The sequence below is a fragment of the Bos indicus genome, chromosome 23, assembly GCF_029378745.1.
Source record: "Bos indicus isolate NIAB-ARS_2022 breed Sahiwal x Tharparkar chromosome 23, NIAB-ARS_B.indTharparkar_mat_pri_1.0, whole genome shotgun sequence".
Taxonomy (NCBI): domain Eukaryota; kingdom Metazoa; phylum Chordata; class Mammalia; order Artiodactyla; family Bovidae; genus Bos; species Bos indicus.
In genome coordinates, this window is record NC_091782.1 from 39,859,981 (window position 1) to 39,886,294 (window position 26,314).

Below are 26,314 nucleotides of genomic sequence, written 5' to 3' on the forward strand. Positions count from 1 at the left end.
GTGGAAGGATTTGCGCTCACTTCCCCTCAGGAAATCACCAAAATCACAACCAAGTGCTGAACAGCCTTCCACCGAAGACACTGGAATCTACCCCACATGATATATTCAAAGACAACGAACGAGCCACACGAGACGGTAGGAGGGGTGCTTTCACAACACAGTCAAAGCCCATGTCCACCAGGTGGGCAGCCCATAGGCTGCAAGGTAATTATATCACAGAGGTTCCCTCACAAGATGGAGTGCTGAGCCCCACATCACGCTCCCCAGCATGAAGGTCCAGCCCTGCGAGGAGGGACTCCAGAGCATTTGGCCTTGAAGGTCAGTGGGACTGAGTACAGGACTGGAGCTCCACGGGACTGGGGGAGACAGAGTCCACTCTTGGAGGGCACAGACAAGGTTTTGTGCCCCTGGGAGCCAGCCCAGAGTAGTAAACTCCATAGGAGCTGGGACTGGACCTCCTGTGGGTCCTAGAGGCTCTCCTGTGGCGACAGGGATTGGCTGCGGCTCACTGGGCTGGGGGAAGGGTAAGGACAGTGGCGGCAGAAGCCCCCAGAGAATACTGACCTCTCCCAGAGGTCGCCATTTTGGCATCAAGACCTGGCTGTAACCAACGACCTGCAGCTCCAGTGCTGGAACGCCTCAGACAGAACAGTCAGCAGGCCACGAACACCGCCCCGCCCGTCAGCAGCCATACTGAGGCCACCTGGTCCTTATGTGAGGCTCTCAGTTGTCCGACTCTTTCCAAGTCCGTGGACTGTAGCCCGCCAAGGTTATAGACTGCTCTGTCCATGGGATTCTCCAGGCAAGAATACTGGAGTGGGTTGCCATTCTCTTCTCCAGGGGATCTTCACGACCCAGGGATGGAACCCCAGTCTCCTGAACTGCAGGCAGATTCTTTACCGTCTGAGCCACCAGGGAAGTCTCAGCCACACAGCCACCTCTAAACACACCCCTTGACACAATGCTAACCAATGCCAGACCACTTTACCTGCCTCCTGAGAAACCTGTATGCAGGTAATGAAGCAACAGTTAGAACCAAATATGGAAAAATGGACTGGTTCCCAACTGGGAAAGGAGCATGTCAAGATGTATATTGTCACCTGCTTATTTAACTTATATGCAGAGTACATCATGAGAAACGCTGGGCTGGATGAAGCACATGCTGGAATCAAGATTGCTGGGAGAAATATCAATAACCTCAGATATGCAGAAAGCACCACCCTTATGGCAGAAAGTGAAGAGAAACTAAAGAGCCTCTTGATGAAAGTAAAAGAGGAGACTGAAAAAGCTGGCTTAAAACTCGACATTCAAAAAATGAATGTGACTTCATGGAAAACAGATGGGGAAACAATGGAAACAGTGACAGACTTTATTTCTTCGGCTCCAAAATCACTGCAGGTGGTGACTGCAGCCATGAAATTAAAAGACACTTGCTCTTTGGAAGAAAAGCTATGACTAACCTAGACAGCATATTAAAAAGCAGAGACATCACTTTGCCAACAAAGGTCCATGTAGTCAAAGCTATGGTTTTTCCAGTAGTCATGTATGGATGTGAGAGTTGGACTGTAAAGAAAACTGAGCACTGAAGAACTGATGCTTTTGAACTGTGCTGTTGGAGAAGACTCTTGAGAGTCCCTTGGACTGCAAGGAGATCCACCAGTCCATCCTAGAGGAAATCAGTCCTGAATATTCTTTGGAAGGACTGATGTTGAAGCTGAAATACTTTGGCCACCTGATGCGAAGAACTGACTCATTGGGAAAGACCCTGATGCTGGCAGAGATTGAAGGTAGGAAGAGAAGGGGACGACAGAGGATGCCATCCAGTGATGAGTCGAATGGTATCACTGACTCGATGGACATGAGTTTGAGCAAGCCCTGGGAGTTGGTGATGGACACGGAAGCCTGGCGTGCTGCAGTCCATGGGGTCGCAGAGTCGAACACAACTGAACTGACAAGATCCTGACCACCTGAATGACAAGACCCAGCTCCACCCACAAGGAAACCTGCACAAACCTCAGGACCAAAGTCAGCCACTAGAGGGCAGACATGAGAAGAGAAGCTATGATCCTCAGGCCTAAAGCATAGAAAGATGACAGACAAAATTCAGTTAGTAGAAGGAAAGAAATAAGATCAGAGCAGAAATAGAGATGAATAATGGAAAAAAACTAAAAGCTTTTTCTTTAAGAATGTAAACAAGATTGATGAATGTTAGCCAGACTCATCAAGAATAACAGGGAGAGAACTCAAATCAATAAAATCAGGAATGAAAAAGGAGAAGTTAAATTGACACTACAGAAATATAAAGGATCTTAAAAGAGTACTACAAACAACTGATGCTGCTAAGTTGCTTCAGTCGTGTCCGACTCTGTGCGACCCCAGAGACGGCAGCCCACCAGGCTCCCCTGTCCCCGGGATTCTCCAGGCAAGAGCACTGGAGTGGGTTGCCATTTCCTTCTCCAATGCATGAAAGTGAAAAGGGAAAGTGAAGTCACTCAGTCGTGTTCAACTCTTAGCGACCCCATGGACTGCAGCCTACCAGGCTCCTCCATCCATGGGATTTTCCAGGCAAGAGGACTGGAGTGGGGTACATTGCCTTCTCCACACAAACAACTATATGCCAATAAAATGGACAATCTAGAAGAAATGGCTAAATTCTTAGAAAGGTGCAACCTTCCAAGACTGAACCAAGAGGAAAGAAAACAAACCTGTTCAATTTCAAGTACTGAAATTGAAACAGTGATTAAAAAATCTTCCAACAAATAAAAGTTCAAGACCAGATGACTTCACGGGCAAATTCTGTCAAACATTTTAGAGAGGAGTTAACAACAATCCTTCTGAAACTCTCCCCAAAAAATTGCAGAGGAAGGAACCCTAATGTGTGTTGCAGCACTGTTTACAGTAGCCAAGATATGGAAGCAACACAAACATCCATCAACAGATGAATGGATAAAGAAGATGTGGTACACACACACACACACACACTTCCGAGGAGGGCATGGCAACCCACTCCAGTGTTTGTGCCTGGAGAATCCCCATGGACAGAGGAGCCTGGTGGACGATACTCCATGGGGTTGCAAAGAGTCAGACATAATGAGCAACTAAGCACATTACTCACCCATAAAAAGAATGGAATACAGTGGTGGTCAGTTCTTTTCATTTGTAAAAAAAAAAAAAAGAATGGAATAATGCCATTTGCAGCAACATGGACGGACCTAGAGATCGTCATACTCAGTGAAATAAGCCAGACAAAGGCAAATACCATATCCCCCACATGTGGAATCTGATTTTTAAAAAATGATACAAATGAACTTATGGACTTATTATGAAGTCGAAACAGACTTACAGATATTGAAAACAAACTTATGGTTACCAAAGGGGTAATGTGGGGGTATGGAGGCTAAATCAGGGGCTTGGGGTTAACGAACACATACTACTATATATAAGATAGGTAACCAACAAGGACCTACTATATGGCCCAAGGAACTCTACTCAATATTCTGTGATAATCTACATAAGGACAGAATAAGAATGAATATATGTATAACTGAATCACTTTTTCACACATTTGAAACTAACACATTGTAAATCAACTATAATCCAATAAAAGAAAAAAAAAAGAATGAAGTTGTCTTAGTTCAGGCTTCTATGACTAAATACTATAGACTAGGTGACTTAAAACAACAGACTTTTTTTTTCCTTTACAGTGGCGGAAGTTGGGAAGGTCAAGATAAAGGTGCCAGCAGATTTGGTTTCCAATGAGAGCTCTTTCTGGCTTGCAGAAGTCTTCCTTCTTGCTGTGTCCTCACATAGCAGAGAGAGAGACTGATGGAGACAGGGACAGCGAAAAAGATGGGTTGAGGGACAGTGAGAAGGATACAGAGACAGCTCACACTCTATTTCCCGTTATTTTCTAATAAACACACTAATCATGGGGACCCCACCCTCATGGCCTCTTCTAAAACAAATCACCTCCCTAAGGCTACTTCTTCCAGTACCATCACATTGGAAGTCGGGGTTTCAACATATGTATTCAAGGAGGACAGAAATATTTAGGAGCAGAACCCTTCTCTGAAATCATTTTCAAAAGCAAAATCTCCTAAGTTGTCTAACTAGATAATGCTTACTAAATTCAGTATATAAGAATGTTAGAATTTGTGTAGGAGTTTCTGTAGATAGCAAGCTCCTTGAGAGGAGGACTGTGCCCTATTCATCTGTATATCTGGACACCTAGTTCAGTGCCAGAACACTATATAAATGTTAACTGAGTTCTTCCATAATAAAAAAGATGAAGGGTTCTTTAACACTGGAGAGAGGTATGGAATGTCAGAATAGGTTACTAAACCTTCCTGGGAGGTTGAAAAGGAAATTTTAACCCCTTGACTTCCAGAATATTTGATTGTAATCTAACATAACTGCTTCAGGGTAGATTTGACCACATGTAAATGATTCAGGCAAAAGGCAAAAACAAAGTCTGTTTTAGGAGAGCAGACTTTGAAAGCTGGAGTTGCCTATGCCTCAGATGTGCCTCGGAGAAGGCAACGGCACCCCACTCCAGTACTCTTGCCTGGAAAATCCCATGGACGGAGGAGCCTGGTAGGCTGCAGTCCATGGGGTTGCGAAGAGTCAGACACGACTGAGTAACTTCACTTTCACTTTTCACTTTCCTGCATTGGAGAAGGAAATGGCAACCCACTCCAGTGTTCTTGCCTGGAGAATCCCAGGGATGGGGGAGCCTGGTGGCTGCCGTCTATGGGGTCACAGAGAGTAGGACACGACTGAAGTGACTTAGCAGCAGCAGCAGATGTGCCTATGAGATGTGAGATGTAAGAATCCCAGTTTATACTTGCAGAGCCAGTGTGTTTCCTTGTTGAACCGTTTTTCACTCTCAATAATGTGCTGGTTTAAATAGTAAATCAGATGACCAGTCACCTGTGGCTGTTCACCCCTCTGCTGGCCAAATTGCTATTATTCTGTCTATACTGGTCTTTTCCATTCCCAGAAGAAGGGGTGGAGTCTGTGTGTTTTTATAGATCCCAGTTTAATCCTTCCTACATTCTAGGTGGGCTTCCCCAGTAGATCAGTGGTAAAGAATCCCCTGTGATGTAGGAGATGTGGGTTTGATCCCTGGGTTGGGAAGATCCCCTGGAGGAGGAAATGGCAACCCACTCCAGTATTCTTGCCTGAAAAATTCCATGGACAGAGGAGCCTGGTGGGCTACAGTCCATGGAGTCGCAAAGATGACTGAGCAGTGGAGCACACACACACAATACATACTTATTGAAAGAAGAAAAGGTATGCTTGCTTCTGCTGGAGCTCTTGACTATTCTGTTGACCCGACCTTATGATCACAGAAGCTGGGGGATGAGATGTAAATCAGTTGTGGGTCTCCTGCCCCTTAACATTATTTTCTTCTGCTCTTCAAAAAGCATTGGAGAAACGGAAAGTTCAGTTTTTCCAAATGGATATACAGCAATCATATAAAAGCTGTTCCTAATTACTTCATTCATTGATGTGTACAGATTTATTGAACATCCACACTGTGCCCAGTCCGACACTTAGGCTGTGAGTCCACAGACCTCAAAAGCAAAATGTGTTCTAGTTTGGATGAAAATTATTGAGTCATGGGGTAGGCTTTTGAAATCTGGACTCTTTGGGCTCATAATGTCTACAAGAACCCCGACACTTAGTGGAGCACATTGGCTAAAGTGTTAGTTGCTTTTGTGTTAGGGGAGGATAGGGTAGGGCTTGAATTTGCATTCCATGCATCCTTATACTTTTAATATGGTGAGTTTCTAGCTGTGGGGTTAATGCTCTTGATTTGCTTATAACATCAGTGGGATATTACCACGTGTCTGTCTGCAGACGGGCTCGTTCGTTTGCTCTGCCCAGCTCTGAGGTTTTGGTCCGTCCTTGGCCGGCTCAGCCGCTGTAGGGAGTTATCTGTGGAGTAGATCAAGGCAAGCCTGAGGGCGGTTAGGTCTGCCAGCGCCAAAGGAGGATGTAATTGCTTCATGTGACATTTCCCTTGTATATCCTCATTTGAAATACGTGTATGTTTCTTCCTAGGTCTATGTACTTTTACTTACACATCATCAGTCTCCTGATCATTCTATTCCTGCCAATCAAACCACAAGCTCATAATCAAAGGTGGCCTCAGACTCTGAACTCTCTTAATAAAAAAATGGATTGATACCTCCACCAAAAAAAAAAAAATGCTGAACACTTAAGACTGCAAATCATTGGACAGACAAGATAAAGACTCCAGAGTTCTCCAGTGACTTAGAGGCGATGTTTACATGCATTTTCTTCTTGTTTTTGTTTTTTAAGTGCAGGGAGTATTTTTATAAAGCCTTTTTGTACCATTAAATCAGCCATGCCCAGTTGATTTCATATTTTATAGGACATTTTAGTGGCATGGAGGTATGTGGAGAAAGTGCCAGAACTTACAGAGACAATGCATTCTGGGCATCTGGGTCTTTGTTTTTCTGGCATGATCTCCAGCCCCTGAAATCTGAATATTGGGAACCTGAGTGTCTGCTCCCAAAGTGAGAAGGGGAAGCTGAGATGACTTGTCTTCCAGAATACACCCAAGATGGCTGTGCCTTGGGAAGCCCCCAATCCTTTGACTTGTGACATTACTGTTCTCAAACACATTAACTACACTCAGAAGACTTCCGGGGAGGAACTGTGTGAAGGGAGGTCTGCAGAATACTGAAAACTCGATGTGCCAAGATCACCAACGTGAACGGACACCTGTATGGACTTGAAGTCAGGCATGTGCCCTGAAGGCGGCTGTGTTTTCTTCCCCCGCCCCCGAGGGATGTAACCTTCTTCTGCAATGAGCCAAGATTGAAAATCAGAAAGTCTCCTGTCCAGGTACAAAGAGGTCTCAGACGGGTTACAGTTCCCCATTGCACAAGTACATGCCTTCCACTTACCCACACATGGTCCTGAGAAAACACCCAAATTTCACACTATGAAGGCAGGAGGATACCTTTTTGTAATTTTTTAAAAAATAAAGTTACATTGAAGTTTGGGAAGAAAAGGCAGACATTTCTCTCCTCTTCCCTCACATCTTGGGAGTGTTCATGATCATGGCCATGGTGTTCACTTGGGCTGGTTTCCATTTTTCAGTTTCATAGCTGATTAAATTTGACATTGTTTGAGTTGAATCATCCTGCCTGAAAGCAGATTTAAAATGGTTTTCTTTTCTTTCCTGTCTTTGTCATGAATGTGCTATGGCTCCTTTGGGAAACTTCTGCTAGGTGATATTCTATGTGGGAGAAGGAAATGTGGTATTAAATGTTATGGTAAATAATAATAATGATAAAACATGCTATGATGTATTTTCAATCAAAACCCTTGGGAGGAGAGAATTTGTTCAAATAAAATGGTAAAAAGTTTCTTACTAAATGAATACTGTATTTCTATATAAAGGAAATATTTCTGAAAAACATTGCGTATTGTGTCAGTAGCATCTTGCCATTCTGAAGCATGTGTGTGCATTTTGCATGTGTGTGTGTGTGAACAAATGTGTACAAACTTAAAGGTCTTACTTGCTTAAAATTTGAGCATGATGTGCTCCATCTATACTTTATGTCAAGTGCTTGGGTGGTTTTGGTTTTTGGTTGGATTTCTGATCTTCATCCCCCTAAGTGCAGATAGGATTAACTTCCTGTTATAGATGAGCAAACAGTCAGGAAGATGGTTGCTACCTGCCCCATAGTCACAGACGTCATGGTTGAGCTACGATTGGAATTCACGGTGGTCCCAGGAAGGGTGCTGGCCATGGGATCTTTCCATGCTGGTGCTTCTCTTGGGACAATGAAATGTGAAATGGTGTTCTTGTTCCTTAGAGAGTCCAGGGTGGCCCTGTGCTGCTCAGAGCCTAAGCTCTAGTCCTGATGTGAGACAGTGGAAGTTAAGAAGCAGCACATTTGGGCCAGGGTAGGAAGCTCACGCCAATTTAACCAGGTAACCTTCTGGGACTTCCCTGGTGGCTCAGATGATAAAGAATCTGCCTGCAATGTAGGAGATCTGGTTTTGATCCCTGGATCAGCAAGATCCCCTGGCAAAGGGAATGGCAACCCACTCCAGTATTCTTGCCTGGAGAATCCCATGCACAGAGGAACCTGGTGGGCTACAGTCCATGGGGTCGCAAAGAGTTGGACACGACTGAGTGACTAAACATTTCTTTCAATCTTCTAGCAACCCTTCTTAGTGTCCTGAAAGGAATCTTAGTGGATGCAGGGGAAAAAGGTAGGTGCCTAACATCTGTCAGAGTCTGCCTCCAACAGGAATATTTTGAGGTACAAGACCAAAATGCATCATCTTGTACACTAGCAAAAATGGTCTATATCACCATTGGCATGGAGTGTGTGGAATAATCCATCTTACAATGAAATCCTTGAACTTGCAATGTGATTTATGTCTAGGTTTCACTGTATTTTAAGTGTCTTCATTTCTGAGAGAAGAACTTTGGTGGTGAGAGGAGAGTTTATCGTCTCTCTGCTTTGCAGGGACTCTGCCAACCCCTGAGTCCTAGGCAAGTGGGGACCACTGGTCCCCTAAGTGACCCACCCAGAATCAACTATTCATTATAGAATAAAGTCAAGACTATGGACTGGGCTTATAGATTGTCTGTGTCAGACAGTGCTAGATCCTGGGACAAGTTTTTGATACTATGAGGCTTTACTCAGTAATAAAAAGATAACACATTGAAGAGTGATTCATACCTCCCCCCCCGCGCCCCCCAAGAACATTTACCCATAGAAAAAAATTTCAATTTAGGACCCATATTTAGATAGAAGATGAGGACTGTTTCTATCACCGTAGAGTTCCTAGTTTTTAGGTATGACCTAAATCAAACCCTTTGTGATTATACAGTGGAAGTGACAAATAGATTCAAGGGATTAGATCTGATCAAGTGCCTGAAGAACTATGGAAAACCATCTTCAAGAAAAAGAAGTGCAACAAGGCAAAATGGTTGTCTGAGGAGGCCTTACAAATAGCTGAGAAAAGAAGATAAGCGAAAGGCAAAGGAGAGAGTTCACCTTCTTAAATGAACAATGCAAAGAAAGAAGAAAACAACAGAACTGGAAAAACTAGAGATCTCTTCAAGAAAATCAGATACCAAGGAAACATTTTATGCAAAGATGGGCACAATAAAGGACAGAAATGGTATGGACCTAACACAAGCAGAAGATATTAAGAAGAGGGGGGGAAGAATACACAGAAGAACTGTACAAAAAAGATCTTCATGACCCAGATAACTACAATGCTGTGACCACTCACCTAGAGCCAGGACATGCTGGAGTGTGAAGTCAAGTGGACCTTAGGAAGCGTCACTACGAACAAAGCTAGTGGAGGTGATGGAATTCCAGTTGAGCTATTTCAAATCCTGAAAGATGATGCTGTGAAAGTGCTGCACTCAATATGCCAGCAAATTTGGAAAACTCAGCAGTGGTCACAGGACTAGAAAAGGCCATTTTTCATTCCAATCCCAAAGAAGGGCAATGCCAAAGAATGTTCAAACTACCACACGATTGTGCTCATTTCACATGCTAGCAAGATAATGCTCAAAATCCTTAAAGCTAAGCTTCATTAGTACATGAACAGAGGACTTCCCGATGTACAAATTGAATTTAGAAAAGACAAGAACCAGAGATCAAATTGCCAACATCTGTTGGATCATAGAAAAAGCAAGAGCATACTAGAAAAACATTTACTTCTGCTTTGTTTACTATGTGAAGGTTTATGCGAAAGCCTTGACTAAATGGATCACAACAGACTGTGGAAAATTCTTAAACAGATGGGAATACCAGACTACCTTACCTGCCTTCTGAGAAACCTGTATGAAGGTCAAGAAGCAAGTTAGAAGCGGACATGGAACAACAGACTGGTTCCAAATTGGGAAAGGAGAATGTCAAGGCTGTATATTGTCACCCTGCTTATTTAACTTATATGCAGAGTACATCATATGAAATGCCGGGCTGGATGAAACTCAATCTGGAATCAAGATTGCCAGGAGAAATATCAATAACCTCAGGTATGCAGATGACACCACCTTTATGCCAGAAATCGAAGAGGAACTAAAGAGCCTCTTGATGAAAGTGAAAGAGGAGAGTGAAAGCTGGCTTAAAACTCAACATTCTTCTCCTTAAGGGCCAGTCACCCTCTCGTTTACCCTCTAACAAATTTCTTTTTCTTGCCTGAAAAAAAAATTCAACATTCATAAGATGAAGATCATGACATCTGGTCCCATCCCTTCATGGCAAATAGATGGGGAAGCAATGGAAACAGTGAGAGACTTTTATTTTCTCGGGCTCCAAAATCACTGCAGATGGTAACTGCACATGAAATTAAAAGACACTTGCTCCTTGGAGGAAAAGTTATGACAAACCTAAGCAGTGTATTAAAAAGCAGAGATATCACTTTTGCCAACAAAGGTTCATATAGTCAAAGCTATGGTTTTTCCAGTAGTCATGTATGGATGTGAGAGTGGACCATAAAGAAGACTGAGCATCGAAGAATTGATGCTTTTAAACGTGGTGCTGGAAAAGACTCTTGAGAGTCCCTTGGACTGCAAGGATATCCAACCAGTCAATCCTAAAGGAAATCAACTCTGAATATTCATTGGAAGGACCGATGGTGAAGCACGAACACTTTGGCCACCTGATGCAAAGAGCCAACTCATTAGAAAAGACCCTGATGCTGGGGAAGATTGAGGGCAGGAGAAGGGGGTTGCCGAGCATGAGAAGTTGGATAGCGTCACCAACTCAATGAACATGAGTTTGAGCAAACTCCAGGAGATCGCGAAAGACAAGGAAGCCTGGTGTGCTGCTAGTCCTTGGGATCACAGAGAGTCAGGCATGACTGAGCAACTTAACAAAGAGTTTCAAGGTATCCTAAATGTATTATATATTTAATAAGTATGTGTTGAGTTGATGAGTTTTAGGTTTAAAAGAAATACATTTTAGGGTTTTGTTTTTTTTTTTAAAGGCCAGATCTAGTCATCACTGAAATGAGAATCAAAACCACAGTGAGATAATCAACCTCATGCTAGTCAGAATGGCTATCAAAAAGGACACAAATAACAAATGTGGGTAAGAATGTGAAGATATGTGAAGATAAGGGAGCCCTCATATACCGTTGGTAGGAATGTAAATTGGAGAAGCTTCTGTGGAAAACAGTATGAAGATCCCTCTAAAAACTAAAAATAGAACTACCATATGATCTAATAATTCCACTTATGGATGTATATTCAAAAAAGCCCCCAAACACTAATTTGAAAAGAAACATGCAATCTTTTGTTCCTAGCAACCTTACTTATAATTACTAAGGTATGGGAGCAACCTAAGTGTCCATTATCAGATGAATGGATAAAGATACAGTGTACACACACATACATAGAGAATATGCACACACACAATGGAACGCCACTCAGCCATAAAAAGAATGGGAATTTTGCCATTTGTAGTACCGTGGAGGAACTTGGCACTGTGTGAAGTGAAATAAGTCAGAGAAAGATAAATACTGAATGATATCCCTTATACGTGGAACCTAAAATATACAACAAGCTAGTGAATAAAACAGAAAAGCAGCCGACTCATAGATGCAGAGAACAGACTAGTGATTACCAGTGGGGAGAGGGAAGGGAGAGTCAACACAGGAATAGGGTAGAAAAGGGGTTATTATGGGATTATATGAAGTCATGCGTGCAAAACTTTTGAAAATTATAAAACTTTAAAGAATCTTTCAGTTAATTCTATTTTAGTTTTAAGGTTGCCATACAGAACATAAACATTATTCAGTAGTTGCAAAGACTCAGTAAGTATTTCAGCCTGAGATTTTGACAGGCTAAGAGAGAAAAAGGCAGAAATTGGGAGGAGAAAAGAGAAATTGGTGGGTGGTCCCAGGACAGGTTGTGGGTGTGCCCCCTGGACTGTGTAGGCTCAAGGCAGTGAGCAGAGGTCCATTCTGTACACCCTTCTCCACAATGGCCGCACATTACAACCACAATAGGAAGTTGATAAAGAAGTGGTTGATGCCCAGCTTTGTGAGAGACTGTATCTTATTTCTCTTCTTGTCTCCAGCCCTTGGCATAGTGCGGGGCATGTAATGAAGATTCAGTAAGTGTTTGTTGAATGAATGAAGGATTGAATGCATTAGTTTAATGCATCGTTGGGTTTGACAGTTTTGATGGAGTCATTTTTGTGCTGGGAAACATCTTTTCTACTTGTCAGAATTAGTTTTTGAAATAAGGGCATGTGTTTTCAGGGAATTCTGAAAGCGCATTATGTGAAATAATCACTTAGGTAGGCAGTATACATAGTCTGAACCCACCACCACCCCCACCATCCATTAACTAATGCATTTGCTTATTTATCAAATGTCAGGTCTGGCCACATAAAGGATGCAGGTAAAAGATGCTGAAGACCCATTCTCTGCCCTCGAAGAGCTCACAGTGGGACCAGAAAGACAAGATCCAGAGCATGTGCTGCAGGTTGGAGGGATCCCAGCATTCTCAACCGCACAGTGACTGGTTGCTGTGTCCTTGTTTTCCTGTAAGTTCGGAGCCACCTCATCTCTTGGCGCCTGAAGGTTCCTCAGTAAAGCAACAGCACCCCTCAGCAGCCTCTTGTCTGGGTGAAGTAAAGCCTGCCCTTGTTCTGAAATTGGATGCTGCCTTTGCAACAAACCAGTACCAGTTATTGCAGTGACGGTCCAAAGGAGCAGACCGTGCATTCCCCGTTGCCCATAGAGGTCGTGGGGTGGCTAAGCCAGCCCCCAACCCCGAAAGATCTTCAGGAAAGTTCTAGGCTCAGTGAGTGATGTGCTGAGGCCCAGGAGGAAGGGTGTTTGCTGAGAGAAGGCTCAGCCCTCCTGCTGCTGCTAAGTCGCTTCAGTCAGCTTTGTCTAATCCCTAAACTTATGTTAGGCTATTCACTTTTCACTTTCATGCATTGGAGGAAATGGCAACCCACTCCAGTGTTCTTGCCTGGAGAATCCCAGGGACAGTGGGGCCTGGTGGGCTGCCGTCTATGGGGTCGCGCAGAGTCGGACACGACTGAAGCGACTTAGCAGCAGCAGCAGGAGCTCCAGGAATGATTGCAAGCTGCTGTCCCTGCCACCCCTCAGGCTCCAGGAGAGGAGCTGCTGCTGACCCCATCACGTGCTCTGCGGGCATGCATTAGCTACCCCTGCGGCCAAGAACCCCAGGACAGGGGACCAGTTGCCTCATCTGCATACTCCCTATCAAGGGGAAGATGGCCAGCACATGCCAAGAAAAGAGACAAGCGTCCACACTAAACACAGCCCTCACCCCAAATACATTAAACCCGCACAAGCTACATAGGGGTGTTCCCACATATAAATAACCTTGTAAGACCACAGTAAGAATTGTTTTTCCTAAACTCACAGAATAAGAGAAATACAAGCAAAATGAAGAAACGGAAGAGCCACTCCCAGTTAAAAGACCAAGAGAATTCCCCTAAAAAAACAATGAAACAGACCTCTTCAGACTAATAGACACCGATTTCAAAAAGGAGATAATGAAGACACTGAAGGAGTTAAGAAAGATGATTGACAGAAATGCAGAGGAACTGTAAAATGAAACTGGAAACTATAAAGAGGAACCAAGGAAAATTAGAAAATTCATTTGCCAAGATGAAAGCTGAGCTAAAGACAATGAATAGCAGGATGATTAATGCAGAAGAACAAATAAGTGACCTGGAAGATAGAATATTGGAAGTCACCCATTCAGGACTGTAGACAGAAAGCCAAATTTAAAAAAAAGCAAAATTATATAAATTAACTTATTTACAAAACAGACTTACACTTGGAGAAAAAATTATGGTTACCAGATGGGAAGGTGAAGGAAAGAGAGATACTGGGAGTTTGAGATGGGCATGTACACACTGCTGTATTTAAAATGGATAACCAACAAGGACCTACTGTATAGCACAGGGAACTCTGCTCAATATTCTGTAACCTAAATGGGAGAAGAATTTGCAAAATAATAGATACTTGTGTATGTATAATTGAATCACTTTGCTGTACGCCAGAAACTAACACAACATTGTTAAGCAATGATACTCCAATATAAAATAAATTTTTTTAAATGAAAGCAATATAAGACACCTATGGGATAAAGTGTGCCAAACTATATATAAGAGGCATTCCAGTAGGTGAAGAAAGAGAAACAGGTATTGAAAATGTATTTGAGGAAATTATGGCTGAAAACTTCCCAAACCTAAAGAAGAAAACATATCCAGATACAAGAAGCACAGAGGGTCCCAAACAAAATAAGCCAAAACAGACCTACACCAAGACATATTATAATAAAAATGGCAAATGTTAAAGAGAGGATGCTAAAGGCAGAAGAGAAAGAGTTAATTACAAGGGAACCCCCCACATAAGGCTGTCAAGCTGGTTTCTCTCCAGAAATATTTGCAGGCCAGAAAGGGAGTGGCAAGATATATTCAAAGCCCTGAAAGGGGAAAATCTACAGCCTAGGATACTCTACTAGCAAGATTATAATTTAGAATAGAAGAAGAGAGAATTTCTCAGACAAGCAAAAACTAAAAGAATACAGCAATACTTCAGTCGCTCAGTCGCGTCGGACTCTTTGCGACCCCATGGACTGCAGCGCGCCAGGCTTCCCTGTCCATCACCAACTCCTGAAGCTTGCTCAAACTCATGTCCGTTGAGTTGGTGATGCCATCCAGCCGTCTCATCCTCTGTCATCCCCTTCTCCTACCTTCAATCTTTCCCAGCATCTGGTCTTTTCCAATGAGTCAGTTCTTCACATCAGGTGGCCAAAGTATTGGAGTTTCAGCTTCGGCATCAGTCTTTCCAATGAATATTCAGGACTGGTTTCCTTTAGGATGGACCTTTGGGATCTCCTTGCATTCCAAGGGACTCTCAAGGCTCTTCTCCAACACCACAGTTCAAAAGCATCAATTCTTCAGTGTTCAACTTTCTTTATAGTGCAACTCTCACATCCATACATGACTACTGGAAAAAACATAGCTTTAACTAAACGGACCTTTGTTGGCAAAGTAATGTCTCTCTTTTTTAATATGTTGCTTAGGTTGGTAATAGCTTTTCTTCCAAGGAACGAGTGTCTTTTCATTTCATGGCTGCAGTCACTATTTGCAGTGATTTTGGAGCCTCCCCCAAAATAAAGTCTCTCACTGTTTCCATTGTTTCCCCATCTATTTGCCATGAAGTGATGGGACAGCAATACTAAACCTATCCTAAAAGAAATATTGGAAGTGTTTCTCTAAATAGAAAAGAAGTAAGCATCTATTAGGAAGAGAAAATCACAATTGGAAAGCAAGTCACCTAAATAACCCAGAGTGTGCTAAGTTGCTTCAGTAGTGCATGACTCTTTACAACCCTGTGGACTGTAGCCCACCAGGCTCCTCTGTCCATGTAATTCTCCAGGCAAGAATACTGAAGTGGGCTGCCATGCCCTCCCCTCCAGGGGATCTTCCCACCCAGGGATCGAACCCACATCTTTTATGTCTCCTGCATTGGCAGGCGGGTTCTTTACTACTAGTGTCATCTGGGAAGCCCAAATAAGCCAGTACACAGATTAAAATTTATATATATATATATATATATATATATATATATATATATATATATATATATATAAAAGTGATGATAACCAGAATGAACAGCAAAAAGATGAATGTGAAGATATAAAATAGGACATCAAAATCACAAAGTACAGGAGAGGAGAGTAAGAAAATGTAGATTTTTTTTTTCACTTCCTAAAACATGTTTGTGGAGAAGGCGATGGCACCCCACTCCAGTACTCTTGCCTGGAAAATCCCATGGATGGAGGAGCCCTGTAGGCTGCAGTCCATGGGGTTGCTCAGAGTCGGACAGGACTGAGCAACTTCACTTTCACTTTTCACCTTCATGCACTGGAGAAGGAAATGGCAACCCATTCCAGTATTCTTGCCTGGAGAATCCCAGGGACAGGGGAGCCTGGTAGGCTGCCATCTATGGGGTCGCACAGAGTTGGACACGACTGAAGTGACTTAGCAGAACATGTTTGAGCCTATGTGACTACCAAGTAGATACAGGAAGCAGTTCACATGCCTGAAAAACAAAGTAACCACAAATCAAAAACATACAACAGATTCAGAGAATAACCAAAAAGAAGAGAACAGAAGTATACTACAAAAGAAAATCATCAAGCCACAAAAGGAAAAATAAAGGGACAGAAAAGAAATATAAAATCAAGGGGAAAACAAGGTTTAACATTGCAATAAATACATATCTATCAATAGTTACCTTATATGCCAATGGGCTAAATGGTGCAATCAAAAGACATGAGTGGCGGGCGGACTGGATAAAAAAGAAACAGCGGACAAGAGACTCACTTTAGGGCAGAGGGTGCACATGGATTCAAAGTGAAGGGATGGAAAAAGATATTTCATGCAAACGGAAATGACAAGAAAGTAGGGGTTGCGATACTTAAACAAAATAGACTTTAAAACAACGATCCTAAAGATAAAGAAGGACACTATAGAGTGATAAAAGGGTCAATGCAAGGAGAGGATTTTACACTTATCAGCATATATGCACCTAGTACAGGAGCACTCAGTTACATAAAACAAACACTAACAGACATAAAGGGAGAAATTGACAGGACTACTGTAACAGCAGGAGATTTTTACACCCCACTCACATCAATGGGCAGATCTTCTAGACTGAAAAGCAGTAGTGTAACAGAGATCCCACATGATACAATAGAACAGTTAGACTTAAATGATATATTCAGGACATTACATCCAAAAAAACCCCCCAGAATACATATTCAAGTGCACATGGACATTCTCTAGGATTAACCACATATTAGGGCAGAAAACAAGCCTCAACAAATTTAAAATTATAGAAATTATCTCAAGCATCTTTTCTAACAATGACATGAAACTAAAAATTAACCACAGGAAAAGAAATGAGAAGATAGTGATTACACGGAGACTAATAATATATGTCACTAAAATATCAGTGGTCAGTGATGAAATCAAAGAGGAAATGTAAAAATACCTTGAGACAAGTGACAATGAAAACACAACTGTGCAAAATTTATGAGTTGCAGGAAAAGCAATTCTTAGAGGGAAGTTCACAGTAATACAAGCTTTCCTCAAAAAACAAGAAAAATCTCAAGCAACCTAACCTACCACCTAAAAGAATTAGAGAATGAACAAACAAAACATATCAGAGAGGAAATAGAGACTTTAAAAGCAATAGAAAAAATTTTAAAACTCAATAAATCCAAGAGCTAGTTCTTTGAAAGGCTAAATAAGATTGACAAACCTCTCACCACATTTGCTGAGAAGAAATGAGAGCCCAAAGAAACAAAATAAGAAATGAAAAGAGGACATAAACAACCAATACCACAGATATACAAAGAGCCGTAAGGGAATGCTATGAATAACTATTTAACAATAATATGCCAACAAATTAGACAGCCTCGAAGAAATGGAGAAGTTTCTACAGCCCACCAAAATTGAATCAAGAAGAAATAGATAATTTGAACAGACCAATCATGAAGTGAAATAGAATCTGTAATTTTAAAACTCCCTACAAACAAAAGTCTGGGACCAAATGGCTTCACAGATGAAGTCTACCAAACACACAAAGAAGAACCTATACTGAACCTTCTCAAATCCTTCCAAAAAATTGAAGAGGGAAAACTCCCAAAGACACTCTATGAAGCCACCATCACCCTGATACCAATACCAGACAAAGAGAACCAAAAGAGAAAATTTCAGGCCAATATCTTTGATGAATATAGATTGAAAAATTCTCAACAATATTATCAAACTGAATCCAATAACACATAAAAAAGATCATACACCATGACCAAGTGGAATTCAACCCAAGTTCACAAGTTTGCTTCAACATACACAAATCAATGTGGTATGCCATAGACAAAAGGCAAAGCCTACATGATCATCTCAGCAGATGCAAAAAAAGCAGCTGACAAAATTCAGCACCCATTAATGATAAACTCACCAAAGTGGGCACAGATGGAACATCTCAACATAATAAAAGCTATTTATGGCAAATGCACAGCCAATACAACATTCAACAGTGAAAAGCTGAAAGTCTTCCCACTAGTCTTAGCCACAGCTATCAGGAAAAAGAAAGAAAAGATCCAAATTGGAAGGGAAGAGGTAAAATTGTCATTATATGCAGATGACGTGATACAATATAGAGAAAACCCTAAGGACACCACATAAAGACTACTAGAACTGAAATGAATTCAGCAAGGTAGCAGGATACAAGATTAACATATGGAAATCAGTTGCATTTCTTTAACAATGAAATATCAGAAAGACAATGTTAAAAAAAAAATTTAAATCACACCCCCCAAAAGTAAAATACTTAGGAATAAACCTGACAAAGGAGGTGAAAGATGTACATGTTGAAAACTATAAAACATTAATAAAGGAAACTTAAGATGATTCAAAGAAATGGAAAGATACCTCATGCTCTTGGATTAGAAGAATTAGTATTGTTAAAATGACCATACTACCCAAGCAATCTGCAGATTTAATGTGAGCCCTATCAAGTTAACCATGACATTTTTCACAGAACTAGAATAATCCTAAAATTTATATGAAACCATAAAAGACACAGAATTGCTAAAGCAATCCTAAAGAAAAAGAATAAAATAGGAGGCATACCCTCCCAGACTTCAGAAACTACAAAGCCACAGTGACCAAAACAGCATAGTATTGATACGAAAACAGACATACTGACCAAGAGAACAGAATAGAAAGCCCAGAAATAAACCCACATACCCACAGTCAATCTTCAACAAAGGCAAGACTCTACGATGGGAAAAGACACTCTCTTCCCCTAGTCGTGTTGGGAAAGTTGAACAGCCACATGTAAATTGGAACACTCTCTAATGTCACATGGACATTAGAACACTCTCGCCAGACACAGAAATAAACTCAAAATGGCTGAAAGACTTAAACATAAGACATGACACCATAAAACTCCTGGAAGATCTCATAGGCAAGACATTTCCTCACATAAATCATACAATGTTTTCTTAGGACAAAAATAAACAAATGAGATCTAACCACACTTACGAGCTTTTGCACAGCAAAGGAAACCATGAGCAAAACAAAAGACAACCTACAGAATGGGAAAAAATATTTGCAAATGATGCAACTGACAAAGGCTTAATTTCCAAATATACAAACAGTTCATACAATTCAACAATAGCAACAAAATAACCATTAAAAAAAAGGGTTCAGAAGACCTAGACAGACATGTATCCAAAGAAGAAATGCATATGGCCAATAGGCACATGGAAAGATGCTCAACATCTCTAATTATTAGAGAAATGCAAACAAAACTACTGTGAGGTACCACTTCATTCCAGTCAAAATGGCCATCATTAAAAACTCTACAGGGACTTCCCTGATGGTCCAGTGGTTAAGGCTCCATGCTCCCAATGCAGGGGGCACTGGCTTGATCCCTGGTTAGGGAACTAAGATCCCACATGCTGTGTGGTTCAGTCAAAAATAAATAAATGTAACCCCACCCCTAAACTAAAAAACTACAAATACAAATACTGGACAGGATGTGGAGAAAAGGGGACCTCCTACTCTGTTGGTAGGAATTTTAGTTGGTGCAGCCACTATGGAAAACGGTATGGAGGCTCATCAGAAAGCTAAAAATAGAGCTACCATAGGATCCAGCAACCCCACTTCTGAGCATCTATCCAGACAAATCTCTAATTCAAAAACATAATGTGCATCCTGTATGCACAGCAGCACAATTCGCAATAACCAAGACATGGAAGCAACCTCAATGGCCATTGACAGAGGAGTGGATAAAGAAGATGTGGTGTGTATACACAACGGAATACTACTCAGCCATAAAAAAGAACGAAATGATGGCATCTGCAGCAACATGGATGCAGCTAGAGATTATCATACGAACTGAAGTAAGTTAGAAAGACAAACACCGTATCACATCCCTTATACGTGGAATCTAAAATATGACACACGTGAAGCTATCTACACAACAGAAGCAGACTCATAAACATAGAGGACAGCTCTGAGGTTGCTACAGGAGGGGGTTGCGCAGGGGCGGAGTGGGAGGCTAGGATTAGCAGATGTAAGCTGAAATATACAGAATGGATAAACAAGGTCCTACTATATAGCACAGAGAACTATATTCAATATCCTTTGATAAACCATAATGGGAAACAATATCAAAAAAGAATGTTTAAATATGTAAAAATCAATTTGCTGCACAGAAATGAAGATGACATTATAAATCAAGTGTACTTCAATTTAAAAAATAGCATTAAAAAAATCTAAAACATATGTGAGGCTACCTCCCATATGCTGAGAGGAAGAAAACTAGCAGTTACCGGCAATTCCTTTCACATTCATTACTTAATACAGCCTGGAAACTTGCCATTCATATCCTCGGCTAGGATATTTTTATGGTGGAAGCCAGGGCTTAGAGACTAAGTAACTTGCCCCAGGTCACCCAGCTTGTTCAAGTCGGTTAGCTGGGGCTTGGATCCTGGTCCAGGTAACTCTGAAGTCATCCTGCCTCCTTGTGAACAATCCCTTTAACAAAAAAATTTATTGCTGAAAGTAACTCTACAAGTTGCCTGGTCCAGTGGTTTCTGAATGCAGGTAGGCTGGCCCTGTCTCTTGGACATCCTGCTAAAGAGGCAGGATGGGAAGGATGGATCTGCTGTTGACAGAAAAACAGTGACTGCCACCGTCTAAGGGAGCAGCAGAAATCCTATCAGTGGAGGCTAATGGAAACCTTGCTCTGCTCTCAGTCTCTATGGATTAGAAAAGTGAGAGTCGCTCAGTCTGCTCTGACTCTTTGTGACCCTCATGAACTATACACAGTCCATGAAATTCTCCAGGCCAGAATACTGGAGTGGATAGCCTTTCCCTTCTCCAGGGGATCTTCCCAACCCAGGGATCAAACCCAGGTCTCCTGCACTGCAGGCAGATTTTTTACCAGCTGAGCCACAAGGGAAGCCCCTGTGGGTTAGAAGGGAAGGAGTAAACTGGTAGAGTGGGAACCACACCAAATCACTGGACTCTGGTCAAGAGACGGCACACTGAGGGACTGCCCTGGTGGTCCAGTGGCTAAGACTCGTGCTTCCAGTGCAGGGGCCTGAGTTCGATCCCTGGTCAGGGAACTAGATCCCACATGCTGCACAATATTGAAGACTGAAGATCCCACATCCTGCAACTAAGATCTGGCACAACTCTATACTGACTGAACGACTCTCGGCAAGCTGCTTAACCTCTCTGGGCTTCAGGTTACTCATCTATCAGATGGGAATAACAACTGGATCTCCTTAGTAGGTCATCACACTTTTGAATTGTGGTGCTGGAGAAGACTCTTGAGAGTCCCTTGGACTGCAAGGAGATCAAACCAGTCAATAATTCTAAGAGAAATCAACCCCGAATACTCATTGGAAGGACTGAGGCTGAAGCTCCAATACTTTGGCCACCTGATGCAAATAGCTGACTCATTAAAAAATACCCTGTTTCTGGGAAAGATTGAGGGCAGGAGGAGAAGGGGGCGAGAGAGGATGAGATGACTGGATGGCATCACCGACTCAGTGGACATGAGTTTGAGTCAACTCTAGGACATAGTGAAGGACTGGGAAGCCTGGCATGCTCAGTCCACGTGGTCTCGTGGAGTCAGATACAACTTAGCAACTGAACAGCAACTAGGTTATCATGAAATAAAATAAGAGAATACATAAAATGCTCTGAATAGTGGCTAGTGTTCAGTAAGTACTTAGTAAAAATTAGTGACTAGTATTACTGACATGTTTATTAAAATAATTTATGGATTTAAAAAATATTTGCAATATTATAATAAAGAGACTTTACCCTGAAAAAAATGATCTGGCAGACTCAAATAAATAAATATTAAAAAGAGAGACAGAAGGCACTTTGAAGCTTCTGTCTGTGCTTGTGCTGCTACAAGACATTTTGTTTAACGTGAAATATGCAAAGGTTGGCCTAGACCTTTGGGACCTGATGTACGTTGTGGGGAAAAAAACTACTTTGCTGGAGAAAGGAACAGAACTTTGGGGGGATTAGCCGTCCCTGCTTGGGAGCAGAAGAATGAGGCAGCAGACATTTGGGACCTGAGAAGAGGAATTCCCAGAGGGTTGACTGATCAGGGTGACATTTAAGAACAGAGCAGAATTGTTGGGCTGTTCTGGAAGATTCGTCTCTTACTGCCATAGCTAGGGACACTTTTCAGTTTAAAGAAAGGGGGAATCCCTTGTGCTTCACTTGGGGCTGGTGTTGGGAGAAGAGGATAGACAGAAAATGCAATAGACATAGAGCTTAGAGCAAGAAAAGCCCAGAAGCGACCTAAGTCCATGAGAACCCCCTAAATTACTGGGGGGCAGGGGGGCTTCCTGTTACCCTTGTACTTAGAAACTCGTTTCTTATAAAGTGAGAGATCCTCAGAGATATGCAGGGAACAGACACCTTAACAGACACTTGGCTACAAACAGACTCCAAGGAGCCCCCAGATCTTTTGGTTCAGCTGGTTTGGAGGTGTGCTCAGGAAACAGTACTCCTGGGTTGGGAGTTACTGGTTTATTATGACTATTACATCCGAGGTAATTCCCAGGGAGTTTCATGACCTGCCTGAGGCATCATGAAGCTCTCCTGTAGCTGATTTGAGGGTAGAAGCAAATTCTCTTGTTCCAGTAGAGCTTGTAAGTCCCACAAGTTCACACTTCCTCCCCAAAAGACACCCAGCTCTGCGCACTGCATGGACAAACAGGACTTGGAGGAGCGATCTTAGTTTTCTATGACCATTCCTTGGACGAACACGCCCCTGGAAGGCCTAAGATAGTACAGGTGAGCATTGGTCCTGCTTCCGCGGACCTGAACATCTGCATCTTCTGGGTACCAGCTGGCCCTCCACGTGCTGTGGCCTAACATCAGCTTCTGAGCCACCTCACAGTCTTTCCAGAACTGCTGACCCAGCCAATGGAGGCAGACAGGGAGCACTTTTCTGGACAGTACAGCATTTTTTTTTTCCTTCTATGCCTTTCTAGATCCACATAGCCCAACGGATCAAATGGCCTCTTTTGTTCCCAAAGCAAATTCATCCGGAGTAAGCACTTTTGACATTCAAATATACACGGTCTAAGCAGTTGCCAGCTACAATCATCCACTCATTGCAGGCCTCCTTTCTGTCCATTGTCTTGTGTTTCACAGGCAAAACGACCTTTCAGCATTGCCAGCTGCAGTCCCAGGGTGCAACCGTCTGTGGGTGTGCTGGCCCAGAAAAACCTCAAAAGCTGGGAGGACTTTCCTGCTGGGTCACCAGGCTCCTTCTCCCTCCCATCCTTCTCCAAGCCGCTCCCAGAGAAACTTTCTGGATGGACCATCAGGCCTGTTCTCTGCAGCAAACTTTCTGTCGTCTCCTACTATGGACAGCAGAAAGCCCACCCCTTCCCGAGTGACCTGATCTGTATCTTGGACTGTCACCATCAGAGGACTTGCCCTTTTTGAGTGGGCACTTCCCAAAGCAAAAAAAAAAAAGACAGGCCTTTCCAGCCAAGAAAACAGATGCTGGTTGCTCTTCAACTGGTCGTCACCCTCCATGGGCCTCTGCATTCTTCTCAGAGACACCCAATGACACTGTGTCCCAAGTGACCTGGTTTCCTTTGTCTGTTCCCCAACCTGACTGCCCGCTGCCTGACAACTCCATGCTGTGTTTATGTCTTCCTGCCTAGCAAGGCGCTGACTCACAGGGTCTGGAGTCAATGGTTCATTGAACTAATGAGGGAAGGAATGGATTCCATCCCCTCTGGCAGGATTGATTCCCTAGGGTGAGGGGCTGCCTGGGGAGGTGGGTTGGGTTTGGGGCTCTGGCCCCTGCATTTAGAGACCAGCCCTAGAAACGGCCCTTGGAGATGGAGTTCGATCCCTGGATGGGGAAGACCCCCTGGAGAAGGGAATGGCAACCCACTCCAGTATTCCTCCCTGGAGAATTCCATAGACAGAGGAGTCTGGTGGGCCACAGTCCATGGGGTGGCAGAGAGTCAGACATGACTAACGACTACTTTCACTTTCACTTTCCTGTAAACAGCACTAGTCACAACCAAAGGCAACAAGTTCCCTTGTCTCTGAGCGCCCAGGCTTCCCCTTGAATAGGGTGCAAGACCAAGCTTTTCTGGCCTCTGGGGTTCCCGTAGGGGTAAGGTCACCGTTGCTGGAACCAAGTCCCTGGGGGCTGTTCACTCACTGGGCTCCATGTCGCTGGAATCTTCATCTTTTACAATTTGTGTGGTTAGTGCTTTTGTTTCCTACATAACCAAGTCTTCATGTATCCATCCCTTGCTGTTGGGCTTTGTCTTCAGCTGCTTGGGCTGCCATCAGAGTCCCACCATCCCCGTGGCTTAAACAACAGAAAGTGTGTGTCTTACAGTCAAAACCAGAAGTTTGAGATCAAGGTGTCGGCAGAGTGGACCTTCTGCAGTCTCCCACCCTTCCTGGCAGACAGCCGTCTTCTCGCTCCATCTTCACAGGGGCTTCTCTCTGTGTCTGTGCTCTGCTGCTGTTGTTCAATCGCTCAGTTGTGTCTGTCTCTTTGCAACCCTGGGGACTGCAGCATGCCAGGTTTCCCTGTACTTCATCAACTGCCGGAGTTTGCTCAAACTCACACCCATTGAGTCAGTGATGCCATCCAACCATCTCATTCTCTGTCACCCCCTTCTCCTCTTGCCCTCAATCTTCGCCAGCATCAGGGTTTTCCCAGTGAGTTGGCTTATTGCAATCAGGTGGCCAAAGTATTGGAGCTTCCGCTTCAGCATTGGTCTGTGTTCTAATCTCCTCTTAAAAGGACAACAATCATATTGGATTAGAGCCCAGCCACAATAACTTCAACTTAACTATTAATATGTCTTTAAGGACCCTATTTCCAAATACACTAAGTTACATTCTGAGGTACTGGGATTAGACTTTACTTAAGAATTTGGGGAGGCCACGATTCTGCCCATCACAGACCTTCAGGCTAGTCCCAGTGTTTCCATGGTAATAAACGAAGCAAGGTGAACATCCTTTCATAGTTCTCTGTGTACACGGGGGTGATAAGGTAGAAGCAGGGACGTGGAATTGCAAGAACAAATGGACCTAGAGCTTGCCTGTATGTTATTGGTCTCCAAATGGTTACAGGAATTTCCCCCTAACCCTGCAGTCCATCCTAAAGGAGATCAGTCCTGAGTGTTCACTGGAAGGACTGAGGTTGAAGCTGAAACTCCAATACTTTGGCCACCTGATGCAAAGAGCTGACTCATTGGAAAAGACCCTGATGCTGGGAAAGATTGAGGGCAGGAGGAGAAGGGGACGACAGAGGATGAGATGGTTGGATGGCATCACCGACTCAATGGACATGAATTTGGGTAAACTCCGGGAGTTGGTGATGGACAGGGAGACCTGGCGTGCTGCAGTCCATGGGGTCGAAAAAAGCTGGACACGACTGAGCGACTGAACTGAACTGCAGGGTTTGGCAGTTCTTTGTCCACATTCTCATCAGATTTGGTGTTACCAAATTTTGTTCTGTGGCAATCTGATCATTGTGAAAAAATACTCTGTCCTCAGTAGTCCTGTTTCAGTTCCTGGGGGCGGCCACTATCATCTTCTGTACACAGCCCATCAGAGTAACTCTGTGCCCCCACATCTGACTTTTCAGAAACATCTGAACATATCTCACATATCTCCATGTTATTATAGAAACTTCTTAAAAGTTGTTTTAAATGGCTGCATACTCTTCTGTGGGTGAATGTGTCATAGTTTTGAAAAACAGCCTAATTGTTGGCTATTGGTTGTTGCTTTGTTAAAAATATTCCTCCCAGAATTTTTAAAATTCATAAAAAGAATAAAGCAGCCATAAATCCCAGTACCTGTTGATATTTTATTATATTCCTATTTTCTTCTGTAGTTATAAAATACTTTTCTTATTCTTCTTCTTATAGGCACTGATTTGTACAAAAGCCCAAGACTTCTTTTGGAGCTTGGAATTCTGTGTATTATTTAACTTTACAATGTGAGCAGGTCTACAAGCCGCTAAATCCTCCATGCCTTCCTCCTCTGCTCCAGTAAACACTTTGAGGAATGAAAACCAGTGAGGCCATAATGGGGGTGGGCTTGAACTTGGCTCATAATTTTCTAAAAGGTAAATTAATTACTAACTGAACTCTTAATTATTATTAGTCTGAAATTACTTTGACTTACCCCACAGCTCA

The 26,314-nt window shown here is 42.8% G+C and overlaps 1 protein-coding gene across 2 annotated transcripts in view; it reads left to right on the forward strand.

Moving 5' to 3' along the window:
• Positions 1–7,456, forward strand: part of MBOAT1 (membrane bound O-acyltransferase domain containing 1) — a 111,026-nt gene extending 103,570 nt beyond the window's left edge. For both annotated transcript variants that reach the window (XM_070778321.1, XM_070778322.1), the window contains one exon: positions 6,067–7,456. In XM_070778321.1, coding sequence (XP_070634422.1) covers positions 6,067–6,190 — 124 coding nt within the window. In that variant the 3' untranslated portion in view covers positions 6,191–7,456. The remainder of the gene's footprint in view (positions 1–6,066) is intronic.
• The last annotated feature ends 18,858 nt before the right edge of the window (positions 7,457–26,314 follow it).